The sequence below is a fragment of the Pipistrellus kuhlii genome, unplaced genomic scaffold (genome assembly GCF_014108245.1).
Source record: "Pipistrellus kuhlii isolate mPipKuh1 unplaced genomic scaffold, mPipKuh1.p scaffold_m20_p_7, whole genome shotgun sequence".
NCBI lineage: Eukaryota > Metazoa > Chordata > Mammalia > Chiroptera > Vespertilionidae > Pipistrellus > Pipistrellus kuhlii.
In genome coordinates this window covers 40,962,678-40,978,463 of record NW_023425573.1, presented here as the reverse complement: position 1 = coordinate 40,978,463, position 15,786 = coordinate 40,962,678, and the positions used below count along the sequence as shown (strand labels likewise).

General features: G+C 38.0%; 1 protein-coding gene across 1 annotated transcript in view; it reads right to left on the bottom strand.

Annotated features, from left to right (window-relative positions):
• LRP2 (LDL receptor related protein 2) overlaps positions 1-15,786 on the bottom strand; it is a 193,316-nt gene that overhangs the window by 21,560 nt on the left and 155,970 nt on the right. Inside the window, exons 58-66 of the mRNA XM_045575318.1 lie at positions 14,856-14,975; positions 13,335-13,451; positions 12,238-12,354; positions 11,280-11,417; positions 8,483-8,605; positions 4,897-5,025; positions 4,157-4,288; positions 3,215-3,346; positions 1,310-1,453 (exon numbers count right to left, since the gene is read on the bottom strand). Coding sequence (XP_045431274.1) covers positions 1,310-1,453; positions 3,215-3,346; positions 4,157-4,288; positions 4,897-5,025; positions 8,483-8,605; positions 11,280-11,417; positions 12,238-12,354; positions 13,335-13,451; positions 14,856-14,975 — 1,152 coding nt within the window. The remainder of the gene's footprint in view (positions 1-1,309; positions 1,454-3,214; positions 3,347-4,156; positions 4,289-4,896; positions 5,026-8,482; positions 8,606-11,279; positions 11,418-12,237; positions 12,355-13,334; positions 13,452-14,855; positions 14,976-15,786) is intronic.

Below are 15,786 nucleotides of genomic sequence, written 5' to 3'. Positions count from 1 at the left end.
CAAACCTCAAAAACTCTCATACTTGAATAGCTATAAGCTACACATGCTTCAATTGACAACACTAATACAGACTTAATTGTTTTTATTTAAAGGTAATTCATTAAAATACATTTCAGCCAAGAGCCTATTTACTCTCAGTAGGATGAAGTTCTAGTTTACAAAATAGAATATATAGGTAAACCAGGGGAAGGCTGTTGAGAGTTTGAAATCATACAAAGTAACAGTGACAATCAAGGAGCCATGCAGATGTGAAGTCTTATTTTATGTACAAACTAAAAGATAGCAGGCAGCAAGCATTTTGAAAAGCATAGGATGATTGTGACTTTTAAAGCACATACTTTTCTAGGTATATACTAGTCTTAAAAAGCTTATTGTATTGCATAACTGTGTGAAAACATAATAATAAATCACACACTGCCCAGTTATTGATAGTTTGCAAAGCATATTCATATCTATGATCTCATTTAATCTTCAACACAACTCTCAGAGGCAGGCAGGCAGAATGAGATTTCTGCTCTTACTTTACAGATAAGAAATGGCGACCCAGAGAACTGTTACAAGTATTTAAGGTCACACAGTAGATGAGGGAGACAGGCATAGAAGGCATGTTTCCTGACTGCCGCCCCATGACCATGTCTCACACACCATTCAGAGACATGAAAGACTCCACATAAGCATTATTCAATGTTTCATTATTAAACTAAATTTTTTTGAGCACCTACCATGTATGCTTTACTAGATGTTTGGTCAGGTGATAGGCATGTAGACATGCATTAGATTCAACCTCTGGTTCCAGAGAGCACATGGTTAAGAAAGAGGTTGGGAAAAAATATGTGGACAAATAACTATACTCAATGTAACCCGTGCTTTAGAAAAAGCATGAATAAAATGTTACTGGCTCAGGGGTGACCAATCTCAAAACTGTGCCAGGAGGAATTATGGAAATTGTCACAGAGGAGGTGACATCTGAATTGGGTCTTTGAAGTTTTAGTAGAAATCTTCCAAGTGTATAACAGAGGGGATGAACAAGATCTGTGTGAGCAAAGACAAGGTGATATTAAACAAAGGACTATAAATGGTACTGAAAGGATCACCCCCAGGGATGGAAAAAGGTTCAGTGAGAACTTGGGAAAGGTTGGCTGGGACCTATGGCCAGACTAAGGTATCTGGAGCATGCTGGATAGAATAAGCTTCTGCTTCTACTCATGCAACAAAATTGACTCATTACAAATAAATTCCCAGAGGTTCAACACATTATAAGTCAATTATTCCATTACTATCAATGACAAATATCAAAGTTCATACTCACTGAGAGATATACCCTCTGGATCCCAATCATAATCGATAGCCTGAATACGTTCTTGTTCTTCAAGATAATCTGCATACTTCTCAGATGACAGATTATATTTTCGAATTCGCACGTTTTCAGGAAGTAGCAACAAAGGGGGGTCACCTACAAACAAATGAAGGGTTGCTTTATCTGTTTGAGATCTACTTGAACTTTTTATACATTTAAAGTAGGTTATAAAATAGCAGCTATCCTCCCCCCTTTAAAAAAAAATAGGGTTTTATAAGAATCCATCTCTGCTAATCAAGTTGGACAGAGCTATCTATCCAACGAGGTTGCAAAATCCATGACTGTCTTCATAATCCATTCTTATCTCCATTCAGGGGGAAAGCTAGGATTTCTATTAGGGGCATTATCCATTCTTTATTCTTTGTCCTCAGTGGACAACAGTTTAAAGTAAGGCAAGACTGAGACTCCCTAGGAAGTGTCCTCTTTTCCACTACTTTTTTTATTTACCAACAATAAAACAGACAAGATGGTAGACATTCAGTCTCACAGAAGAAATACAATTATGTATAGTCTTACTAAAAGTTTACCAGGAAGTCCTCATTCCTAACTCTTTCCTGACAGATTTTATGATTTTTTTTAACAAGTAATCAGCTCCATGATTCAATTTAGCTGCGAGCTAATGACAAAACAAAAAACAAAAAAAACAAAAAACAAAGAAAAACAACAGCTTGTTCTTGATTTAACTTTTTTTTTTAACCTAAAGCAGCTATTTTAATGGGGACTCATTCTGAGTTGCAATGTCTAATTTTTATTTTATTTTATATACTTGCCTAATGATAATCAAATTTAATTTAAGTAACTTTTGGAAGTTTATTTTATAAATTTCCTATCTTGACATTATTATGTTTTATATGAATATTCTAATTTATTGCAGCCATCTCCTTAAAAGATTGAACCACTTTTTAAATTTGCTGCTTAATTACCAGACCGACTGTTCAAATGCCTTTGCCCTAGTTTTCGTTCTCAAAAATGTTGGTAAAACACTTAAGTGTGCTAATCAAATGTATACACTAAAAGCCCAATTTGTATGAAGAAATTAAAGTCATTTTACCATTACTTTTTAAAGTAAAATGCCACTTTTTACAATCAAGTTCCTTAAACCTTAGTACAAACTTTAAATTCAAATCCATAAGACCATGATATCCTATACCCCTTAGTATGGGATATGCTGATTTCAATCAGACCCCTAGAAATTTTGGCTATAATATTTCTAACCTAACAATCTCTTTTGTACATTTCTATATAGTATTTGTTACTGCTTTTTGTGAGACTGATTCTCAGATATTTGAATGAACTAAAATGCAGAAGTAATAATTGAAATTTGGAATGTACCAGGTTTCTGGCTCGTTCTGTCTGTGATCACTAGTCCATAAACAATAAAATAGGGATATGTCAACAAGGTGTCTTTGATGTTCCTCAATTGAATGTGACTTTTCTCGTGATCCATCTTGAATTACAGGGCCTCAAACATTGATCTCAGTGGAGTGGAAGTTGGAGAGCTTCATTAATTTCCTTATTATTATTAACCATCCTATAAGAATGCTTTTATTGTTTGAATCTTCTGGAAAGTGACATCTTTTCTACCTTCTTAAGTTTTTATCAAGGTGGACAAGAGCCTAAGTCCAGGATAAAAAGTAATACCTGATTCTTGCTTGAATCCCTAATTATTTGTTGGGAAATTATAATTTTTTTTTAATCTAGCAAGAAAGGAAAGGGGAGAAGAGACGGGTGTTGGAACAGAAGTCACTGATGAATTAAAAATAAGACTTTAAGTTTAAAATTTATTTTCTGGTATATTGTACTCATCAGCATTTATTTCTCAGAGAGTCAATCAATCCCAACATGAATTCATCATACCATCAGCTTCACACCGATGTCCATGGATGCCACTAAAGGACCTGAAGCCTTCGGCACAGTAACACTCGTAACTCCCTTTAGTATTTTGACAGTTCTGTGGACACACTGCAAATTGCTCACACTCGTTGATGTCTGTAGGCAAAATAAAACCAAATATGCAACATCTGCTCCCATCCATTCTTTAGAAACCCTGTTTCTGTTAAAATCCATATTCACAAACAATGAGGACTAAAAAGACTGCAGATGAAAGCAAGCAGATATCAACATTTATAGAACACTTGCCATATTTCTCCTCCTGTTTAATCATCCAGAAAGACTCTATGAGATATGCAGTGTTATTAAACCCAAAGTTTCAAAGCTGGTAATCAATGAAGACAGGGTTTTAACTGAAGCAAAACAAACTTTTCCCTTTGGGGGAAGGAGATGTTGCCATCACTACTTCCCCTTCTGCCAAGAGAAATGGGAGTATTTGGTTTTTTAATTGAGTTCTTAAACTTCAGCTTCCAAAAGAGCTCTTCCAATCATCTGAGTGAGGCACTTCATGTGTTAGAAACAGTAAATTCAAATAATAAAAGCCATTTAAAATCATACTCATAACTTAACAGCTTGAAGAGCTATCTTCTGACTATACCTTTAAACTCATTCATGTCTGGCATAAGTGTGTGTGTAATAAATATGTTGTTTAACTTAAGATAAAAAATTAAGATTTGTGCTTGTTAAAAATAATTTGAACTTACATAATGATACAATAAACAACCATCATCACTGAAGCATTCATAAATCATATTAGTTTCACAGATATTACTGAGGATGAGCTATCTGCCTAGGCACTGTTAAGATAGCATTCAAGAAATTAAATGGTGGTTTAATAATAGGGAATCAGTGAAGAACAGAAAAAGGATAAAGTTCTCCTAATAGGAATTGGGAGGAAATATATTCTACCATCACAGGAGTTTCTGTCTGAAATACTGGCTTTGAACCCAGGTCTACAGGAGCAGATAAATCCTCCTTCGCTTAATTGGGTACAATTTTGTTCACATAGATTTTCAGCACATGATCTTTCCTTTCCTTTATCTGAAAAATAAATCACAATAGTATGAATGGAAGTTATAAACAGACCAATCACAAATATCCATTGCTAAATAAGTGTTAGCCAGATCACAATAAAATGCATGTTAGTCATAAGTCATACCACTAAGAACAGAACAATAAATTGATATACATGGAGAGGAATTTTGCAATATGTATCAAGGATTTCAAAATATTCATACTTTACCCAGTTATTCCACATAATAAATTTTTCTCTCAAGAAGGAAAAAACATATGCAACTATAATTTATGTTTAAGGATTACAATATTATTTATAATGAGAAAATTTTGAAGGCAACTTGAATGTTCATTTAACAATAGGGAATAAATTATGGTGTACTGTATTTTATCAAATCTAATGCACCATTATTTTATATAACACAAGACAGTTCAGGTTCTACCTCTGTCACCCTATGTGACTTCAAGCATGTTACTTATGCTCTCTGAGCCTTATTATACAGAGAGACATAATAGTAGCAGCCACACAAAGTCAATTAAAGAGAAGCAGCGGCTGTCATCTACTTTGTTATTCATGCTTTCACTACGTAAACCTGAATCGACATGATGGAATATGAAAACAAATCTTTACTTACTGCAACCTGTTTCATCAGACTGGTCGCCACAGTCGTCAACATCATCGCATGCAAGGTGCTGTGAAATGCATTTCTTGTTGCTGCACTTAAATTCGTCTTCTGCACAAGGTCTCGGGGTCGGACCTACACCTGTAATTGAGGAACAAATTAAAGTCAAAACTTTCTTCTGTGAAACAAGAGGCCTCCCTCTGTGGCAGGGACAGTGGCTGCTCACCAATAAGCTTGTGCTTCCCGGCATTTCCCAGTCTCCCTTGCAATTATGTTAGGACCATGTGACTAGTTCTGGTCAATAGATTCTGAGTTGGAAGTGACATGTGTCATCCTGGGCTGAAGCAATTAAAAGTTCATATGCCCCCCCCAACCCCCATCTCCCACCCCTTTGGAAAGCCATGTGTTTGAGGTGGCCTCTTAACAAAAACATCAACTATCTGGTCTTAGCTTCACACTCAGGAGGCAACCAATGAGGACCCTGATGTTGGAGGCAGGAGAGATGGAAACCTGGGTTATGCAATGGCAAAGCATTAGTAAGGCTGTCACCCTGGAAACACTGGAAGGCAGACCACGTGCTAGCTGCAGTTGTCAGTCTTGGGAAAGAGGTTGGAAAACAGAGGGTTAGTGATATACACTGTTTGCCATTACCTGAGTCTGGCAAGGCAATATATGAAAGAAATAAGCTCAGGGAAGAAGTGGTTGGTTTACAAGCAGAAGTGAAAGAAAGAAAGAAAACTCCAGAAATTTGGAGTATGGGAAAAGCTGATTGCTTTTATATCCCATACAGTAAGAGTCTAAAGTTTAAAAGGCTTTGAAACACAAAGGCCCAGTAAAATGGTTGGATGAAATGACTGCCCATTCATTTTTCACAATGGCTGGAATGTATAATAACTGACAAACAGTTGAGGCAAAGGTGCATGAGTGAAACAAAGCAAAGAAACAAAGCAGATTCAAGGACTATGTCTCATAAGAAACACTGAGTGAGGTTATTGGCAAATACTGGTAGATAAAAAGCCTGCTCAGTTTCCCAGAGAAATATATGACCAAATAAAACAAAATACCGTGATTGAGACTCTTAAAAAGCTCTTGGGCCTCGAGTCTTCTATAACCAGGGAGTAGGCAGGGAAAGCTCTGCAGCCCCTAAAGAGGACATATTTCTACTCCCTCTTTGTTGAAGAGGACAATAGACAAGGGAACCTTCCCAAAGGGTGCAGGCAGAATCAGTAAGAAGCAGTGGACACAGGTGCTCCTTCCAGAGCACAGCTATGACTCATCAATGAACCTCCTTCACTCCCATAGTGGGAGCCCTCATAATGTCCTCAGAGGGTAATCAAGTAATTTGTTCTTGATGTAAATCAGGACCGTCCGGGGCCAAAGTGTCACCTTAGCCCAGTGGCTTTTCAGAATTCTTAGGACTGGTGTCTACAATGAGTCTCTAATTCTTTCTTCCCCAATGAGTATATTTATTTCTATTTATTATGCTGCCCCAGTCCTAGCATTGTCTATTGGGGGGAAGGTGGCAGGGGTATAAATAAAGTTGGTCTATTGGTTTATGGATCTCCAGAGCAAAGGAATCACATCCAAAATTGGTGGCATGACTACTGCCCAATGCCCAGAGCTCCTGGATTTCAGTTATTGATAGGACCATGAGTTACGTCCCTTGGGGAGAGGTTAAGGGTGTTCTCCATGTGCAGGAAGAAAAGCAAAAAGGGATTTTTAGTGGCACCAGGATAAATTATGGTAGAGATAATTGGTGTTCACTAAATATTCATGCACTTCCGTGTTTCCCAGTCTTCTTTGCAGTTCCAGCCAAAGGACTGTGAACACAAGGGATATCTGTCCCTTCCAGGCACAGGAAACTAAGAACCTGTGTGCCTCCTCCACTTCTCTGACTCCTGTCCCAGCAACCAGATGGCATATCGACTGGATAAAGGAGGGTTGCCTGACCTTCATTACACTTTACATGAGTGCAAAATAACCCCCAGCTATTTGAAATGTTGCCTAGAGTGGTGGCTAGCAGTGATACCTCTGACTAATGTCCTGCTTCTTGGGGAGAATAAGTATTTACTACCTCTTTTTTCCATGCTTGGACTTTGACCACATGCTACAAATATCTTGCTTCATTAAAAAATGACACTTGAGCCGAAACCGGTTTGGCTCAGTGGTAGAGCGTTGGTCTGCGGACTGAAAGGTCCCAGGTTCGATTCCGGTCAAGGGCATGTACATTGTTGCGGGCACGTCCCCGGTAGGGGGTGTGCAAGAGGCAGCTGGTCGATGTTTCTCTCTCATCAACGTTTCTAACTCTCTCTCCCTCTCCCTTCCTCTCTGTAAAAAATCAATAAAATATATATTTTTTAAAAAATGACACTTGTACTAGGGAAAGTGGGACAAGAATAGGTGGTCAAATTGTAAAAAAAAAAAAAAAAAAAAAAAAAATAGTTTTAGCCGAAACCGGTTTGGTTCAGTGGATAGAGCGTCAGCTTACGAACTGAAGGGTCCCAGGTTCGATTACGGTCAAGGACATGTACATGGGTTGCGGGCACATCCCCAGTAGGGGGTGTGCAAGAGGTAGCTGATAGATGTTTCTCTCTCATCGATGTTTCTAACTATCTGTCCCTCTCTCTTCCTCTCTGTGAAAAATCAATAAAATATATTTTTTTAAAAAGTTTTAGCTTCAAGTTTTCATCCTTTTGTACTATGCCTCAAATAAACATGTCAACAATGTTATAACTACATGTTCATCTTTACCAAAAACAGCGAGTACAAGTGAACTTGGCAATAGTATCAGAATCCTCTCTAGCACACAGTCCTCTCTGGGATGCAAGCTAGCCATGAGCATTCTAAGGCCACACTAATACAAGGGCCAGAAAATAGAAAAATTAGGCATTTGTATAAATTTTCCCAGAAGATATTCTTTTAGGAAAAAAGTAACTGGAGTCAGTTTCCTAGATAAATTAAATTGCCCAGATAATAAATCAACTCTCCTGTTCAATGGATAGATTTTAAAACATTCTCAAGATGTAAAAGCACAGAGTTTTCAATATTAAAACCATTAAATTCAGCCAGTTTGAAACTTCAGTCTTAAAACAATCCATCATTTTTCTCTTCTGAGCAATAAATTTTCATTTTAAAGAACATTAGACAAGCTAACACCAGTGTTGCCATATTTCTAAACGTCTTTTCAGCTTCAAATTGATAAGTTCAGTCATAAATTAACAATTAATAACTCTAGCCTGAAGAGTGACCAAACCTCATCTTTAAAAAAACACACAGAATAAACCATTAATCTGTGAAGTGTAACTCAGCCAGTATTTCATGTTTGTTTCCATTTTCTTGAGAGAAATATGAACTGAATATTCAAACAAAGACAAAAATTATAAGGGACTTGCCAACAGCTCACTCATATGAGAAAGGAATAAGTGAGGGAGGTTTGCATCTAAGTAATGCATGTTTACAAGGTCTGGTATAAACAATTATGTCGGCAGTCATAGGTGCAGCTCAAGCCTCTACAGAACAAAGTGAAATCCCAGAGGTACATTTTGAAGATTGCAGACAATTTTGGGTCCTTAGTTTTCCCTTCTTTCTTCTGACTTACAGTTTTCCTCTTTCTCATCACTTCCATCTCCACAGTCATCATGATGGTTGCACATCTCGTGACTATAAATACAGCGGTTGTTGTCACACCGGAAACGGTGTGGTGACTCACAGGGGACACTCACTAAAACAAAAAACAAAAAAATAAAAGTACAAGTTAAGAATAGAACATAATGTCAACATCTAAAATGCCCCTGTGTCTGCACCACACTTGCTTGATTCAGCCATTCATTTGTTCATCCAATTCAACAATAGACAAATATTGGTATATCTTGAGTATCTGGTATACACCACAGTGCTGTGCTAGACATCAGAGTCAATGGGAAACAAGAAAGCCACAGTCCTTGTCCTCACGGAACTTTCATTCTAGCAGAGAAATGGACTTTACAAATTAACCATTCAACTACAACTGTGATAGAGCCACAAAGGAGATATTCTATGAAAGCATCTACTGGGGGTATATGATATATCTAGGGAATAAGGGATCAGAAGAGGCATTCACAAGGGAAGATTCTGAGTCAGAAAAGAGCATGGTAGGTTTGGGGCCTGAATAAAAGGTCTCTGTGGTTGGAGCACAGAGTGTGAGGACAGTGGTGGCCATGAGGCTGGAGGACAGCAGGAATATACATGCATGAGCTCTTAGTCTCAGTCAGGAGGCCATTGCTTGTCCCTCTGACATTAGTTGTCACTGAGCCTTCAGAGCCTGAAGTTTTATCCAATGATGGACTCGCCTTCCTGAATTCCTTCATTGATTACATTTAAAGTTGAAATCTCACATTCCAACCCAGATTCATTTTGTTATCTAGAGTCAGCCACCAGCTCATGCTGGTGCACCTATGCAGAACCCAAGGGTAGAACCCAGGTCCTTTACTTATTTGGTACAGGAGCATGGTCCTCTATGCATGTACCAGGAAGTCAATGAACTCAACACACATATATGTTCTCCTTTCACATGGAGAACTTGGGCTGTTTGATTCCCTTCTTCCTTTGTACCACTCACAGGGAGCAAGAGGAGAGACTTATAATGATGTTGCCTTTTTTTAGGGGGTGAGAGGGAAGTCAGATCCAAGAGCTGGTTCTTAGAAGTATAGTTAATAAGATTTGCTATGAAAGGCAAGTGCAACACAATAAAATAGTGTTGGTCACTTTTTAATGTGGCTGTTTCTCCACCTCTCCAAAGTTTAATTTTACTGGCTATGGGCACTTTATCTTATAGAGAGAAACAACTTCCTAAGTATTTATTCTTTGAAAGTTACATATGCTTAAGATATTTTTCAAGATTCATTAAGTTAAAACAAAAAACCAAAAACAAAAACCAAAAAAATCATGGTTAGTTACTAACAAAAAAATAGATGCCTACCCAGTGTAGCTCAGTGGTTGAGCATCAACCTATGAACCAGGAGGTCACGGTTCAACTTCCCAGTCAGGGCACATGCCCAGGTTGCAACGTCAATGGGACATGCAGGAGGCAACTGATCAATGCTTCTCTCATCATTAATGTTTCTATCTCTCTCTCCTCTCCCTTCCTCTCTGAAATAAATAAAAATATATTTTTTTAAAAGAAAAAAAGATGGCAAGAAAAATGTAGGGATGCCATTGTGAAAATATAATATATGCTAATTGCAGTTCTCTAAAGGAAAGGAAATAATTCTGATACATCATTTTCCAGAGTCAACTTCCTGGGCTAAAAATGAATAGTGATGAATCTAAGAAACCAAATGGTAAAGATGATATGAACTCCAGAAGCAAAGTACAGTGGAGTCAGGCTAGGAGCTAATCAAGAGTCTCAGCAGGAGTGTTTCTACAGGTGCCTTCTCCTGTGTTACGGGTTTTTACTTACACAAAATTCTTAATCCTAAGGTTGCTTCAGAATCCTTTGTAGGATCTATTAAATGTGGAGATTGGTAGGCCCTACTGTCAGAGACCAGTCTGAGGCAGGTCTGGGGTGGGCCCATGACTTTTGCATTTCTAATAGGTCCCTAAGAGATATGATGGACTCTCCTAGTACAGGGAGGTAACTTTGAGAACTACTGCCTTAGAGTCTCTCCAGTGACTACAAACATGTAGCAAAATTATTTATTTAAAAAAAAAAAAAAAAAAAAAAAAGCAAAACTTTTTTCATTCACTTTGTTAAAATCAATAGTTCTTTACAAGGGAATTATAGTAAAAGCTAAGGAGCTTTTAAAATAGACATCTGCCCAAGCCCCATCCTTGGAGATTCTGAATCATTAGGTCCAAGCCTGGGGTGGGGCCAGAGCATGTGATTTTAAAACAATTCTTCCCAAGTGATTCCGATGTAAACCCAACTCACTGGTTTAAAACATATGCAACATTCAACAGAAAGGAATTAGATGGCCTTGAACTATTATGAAGAAAAGTGACTTTAAAGATGAGCTAGTCTTAAAATTGCCTCTTGTGTTCTATGAAGCTCAAGGGGTTTGGAATAGATGCTTTGAGGGGCACCGAAAGTGGCATGGAGCAGGAGAGGTACAACACCCCTACCAGTCTCCAGCCACAATAGATCTGCCTCCAGTTATGCACAATAGATTTATAGCTAAGACTTCTTTAGAAGAAATTATATTTTAAGGCCATAAAATGTTTAAAATCATGGATGTTTGGCCAACTTTCTCATGTTCCGAGTAGAGACTAAACAGGGAGGCCAAGTGAAATCACAGTGAAGCAGATGGTGTGTCCCGTACTCAAAATTATACAACTGCCCCCAGGAGTCCATGCTCCCCATCAGAAACAGGTTTTCCAGACAACACGGCTCCCGTGGACTCTGTTTCCCTCCCTCTTACAGCACAGATGGAGTTCTTCATCGGAACCATCGCCGCAGTCGTTGTCACCATCACATATCCAAGATGACTGAATACACACGTGATTTTTACATTCGAACATAACAGCTGGGCAGTATGTACCATTGGGATAGCGAGTGGCTGTTGGTGGGAAGACACACATATTCAAATTATTAGGAGTTACTAGCTTTGGAAAGCTGACCTGCTATTGCTCCTTTAGCTCTTTCCATTATCATCTGCTCTTCCTTCCTCATCCAGATGTACTGGGGCCTTGTCCTGCCTGAAATTCTGATGAAATATTCCTGAAGGGCAGTTGCCCAAGCCCAATTTCCAATGACATGAATCATTCTGTGGCTCGCACTGGACTTTTTCTTTAGAGGCAATGGCAGAAGCTCAGCTCTACCCTTGATGCATTTTTGTAGTCTCTTTGAAAGCAGGTTTTATGACAACCCATCATCAACAATACCTATCATTAATATTCATCAACAGTTATTGTTTATTCAGTGATTTATTAAGAGTAAAATGTGAATGATTGTATTGGTATTACATTTTTAAATAGCTTTTCTATCATGCAATTCAGAAAAAATTTAACACCATAAATTCAGGAATCCAAGTTCTCTATACCTGTTTAGTCATTGTTCCAATATTCTTTTTTTTAACCTGCAATTTTTTACCCAATTAATGATTTGTATAATAACTGATAATTACAAATACTTTTCATAGCACAGATACTTAATATATTATTTATTTAAAATATTATTAATGCCTTGAATGAACTACTGTGAATATATATGGATATGGGGACTCAAATCCCAGATGAACTGATAATTACCAGTGAGTGCTGAGTAGAAAATACCTATGGCCTTTTAATCTAAGAAGTGGTGCCTGAAGAAGAAATGGGGTCTAACTGTCATATCTGCACAATTCATACAAGCAGTGCCACAACTGTAGAGGAACTTACGACAAGCAGCTTCATCAGAGGCATCCAAACAGTCACTGACTCCATCACACTGCAAATTGTCGGGCACGCAGTGTCCACTCTTACACTGAAAGAGTCCTGGATGGCAGGTCCGCATCTCTGAAGAGAAAAGACTGTCATTCCCAGAAGGCCTTGGCATTCTCAGACAGGTTATTAGCTCCAGGGGGAGTAGTAAGAACTCAATCGCATTCCAATCCACACCCTGTCACTGGCTCCCAGCAAACCCACAACTTAGTTAGAATAAACAATGAATAAACTCAAAGCCCACACTCTCCCCATTCAAGGGGGTGGGGGATGGAGAGACGAAAGTACCTATCTCTCTTCTATCTCTTAAGTTTTTCCTCATCAATCTACATCCCCCAACTTATAATGTTTGCTGACTTTTCTCAGGCTCAACACTTACTCTAGAAAAATTATGTGGTGTTTCTGATTCCTATTCCAATGCTCTGCCTTCCATACCAGAGAGCTACAGTAATATTCCCCGTAGGGCCACTTGTTGGGAAATAGAAGGAACCAGTGTTTTTATTTGTTTACTAGGCCGATGCAGATTCTAGGAAATGTTTAAGTTAAAATAAGATTTTTTTTTAAATCTCTTGCTATCCTACCCAGTTTGGCTCAGTGGATAGAGCATTAGCCTGCTGGCTGAAAAGTCCCGTGTTCAATTCTGGCCAAGGGCACATGCCCAGGTTGTGGGCTAGATCTCCAGTGGAAGGTGTGCAAGAGGCAGCCAATATTGATTCTCTCTCATCATTGATGCTTCTATCTTTCTCTTCCTCTCCCTTCCTCTCTGAAATCAATAATATATTTGTAAAAAAGAATAAAATAAAAATAAATCTTGCTTCCCCGTCCCCCATTATTATTTATCTAGAATACTGTAAGTTAAAAATAAAGCATAGAAAAACAGAGCAGAAGGTTCTGCTAATATGTAATGCTAAGGTTTACATATTACCTAAGTTACACAAAAATCATTTTACTCTGAAAACATTAAAAATAGTCATTTGAAGTCCCTACTTCTGTCAAATGTGCTGACTTCAGCACAACACTCTACAGAAAGCCTCCCAGAGAACCGTGACAGTTACCACAGTCCCGCTCATCCGAGTTGTCTCCACAGTCATTGTTAAAGTCACATAGCCATCGAGAGGGAATGCATCTCTGATCGTCACACCGAAACTCACTCTCTGAGCACTCCCGAGGGACTGAAAAGGAAAACCACATGCCATCAGTGAGTCACACTCAGCACAGGTTGGTGAGAAGGCTTAAGTGCCCAAGGTGTCCAAAGCTCTTTGGGGTCTTAAGTCTCAGAGGTCTTCTTGGACAGACTATTCATCCTCCAAAAATACACTTCCCACCCCAATTTTAAATCTGTAAGAGGTGAATGGATCTAAAGATAACTTTTTTTTGCATTTTAATCCTAGATTTATTCAACACAATTATTTTACTCTACACAACAAAGTATAAACACATTATCTAAAAAGCTACAAAGTTACAAAAAAATTCAAAACAAAAAATGCATAGTACTAACTGTACAATAATAGCTGAAAAAGTAATGTACACTTTGTCAGGTAACCCCAAAACCACCACGAAGAGGGAGAAAGTCTGTGATGGCCTTGCAGAGCTCTCAATTTGCTCACCAATTTCAGAGGAAAAAGAGATGTGCCATATGGATGTATGTACAAGAGTACATGTGAAAACAGAACCATTTACAGCAACTAACACGGGATCTTTTCTCTTTATTTCATGAAATTCTAGATAACCTCCTACAAGACTCAATATAAATTTTCTTATAAACAAGAAGATGCCAATAGGATTGCCCTTTTGTATAAGTAGTTTATGACCAATTGATATTTGTGGTGTAATCAGTATACTGATATTTTCAATTGCCTATGGCAAATAATGATCACTTCTTACTTCCATAAGGTGACTAAAGTTAGAATGTATTTCATATCAGTCCATCTGAAATTGACATATATCATGAGTCTATGGTGTATGTTTAGGGAAGGGTCTCACTAAAACTGTCTTCAAAACACATCTAACTATTCTATCTAGTTTGGTGTGACCCAAGTGTTTGGTTTCCTTTCCTTATCCTTCCTTTCTAATTTCTTATACTCAGTACCTTCTCTGGGAGAGAGGAACCAAAACCTGACCTCTTATTTAATCATTAGACCTAACACAGTCACTATTCCAGGTAAAGTGATCATCTAAAACACAAGTTCCCTTTCCTCTGCTATTAAGGCCATTTGGGAGCAGGATCTTTGAATGAGCATCTTTTCTTATTGTATTTCTCTCTATCTTTTTTTTTTTTTAATTTCTATTCTGTATCATATTATATTTGCCCTTTATTATAAGTCACCTGAAGTTCCTTTTGGAAACAAAAGTTGGGTGTAAATAAATTCAACAAACAAAAGATATACTCAGATAAACTTCCTCATCCCAAAGTTTGATTATAAGCATCTCAGGAGATGCTTATGTCCTTAGTTAAAGACAAAGTAGAAATATACCAGTTAGCAGAAACAAATGGCATAGACAGTTGAATTATGGATAAAAAAGCAGACATCACAGCTCTGGTATTACATAAAGATGATAAAACCCTGAACACTCACCACAGCTTTCCTCATCTGAGTGATCTCCACAGTCATCATGCCCGTCACATTTCCAGCGAAGAGGGATGCATAGGTGATTATTACAGCGGAAAAACCCCACAGGTTTGCATGTCATCTCCTCTGCAAAGCACAGTCATTACAACGACTTCAGAAGCCAATGGTCAAGAAATGCCAAAGGAGTGATGGCTTTCTTGTGAGTTCCAAAATTTGCTACCATATTCTCAAAGCTCCCAGAGGGAGGAATGCCAGCAACACTCACTGTCAATAATCTTCTTTTGGTTAACCTGAACCTATCCTACCACTTGAAACTATATCTCTTTTGTAGAAACAGTTCAGTTTCTGAAAAATGAATTGGTATCTGGCTTGCAATTTGCAACAAAGGCCTATACTGGAAGAGTAAAGTGGTACCAGCAAACAGAACATTTCTATCACATTGTCTTCACTTGATTAGATTCAGTTTTATTAAAATAACCCATTCCTTTCCTTACTGCTCTTCAAACTAATCTAACACACATTCATAGTCACTTTGGTTTCAAGTTAGAGAATATACCTAATCTTCACAAATTCCATTAATTCATTTGGCTTTTGTCCATAAGTTATTTCTTGTTGCCAAAGTGACTACAGCTGACCAATAGATGACCTTGAAAGTCAGACATTCAGAATATAAAAATCTCAAAATAAGGAACACTGACTTTGAAATACCCTTTTACATGCAGATGCTAAATCTTTTCTCTAGCCTCATCAACTTCAACCAATCTTAAAGAGTAGACAAACAACTTAAACTTATCAAGTGAAAATAGGGGTTCAATTTAGGAAAAGTTTTAAAAGTTCCTAATCTAGCCGGGACCGGTTTGGCTCAGTGGATAGAGCATCGGCCTGCGGACTGAAAGGTCCCAGGTTTGATTCCGGTCAAGGGCATGTACCCTGGTTG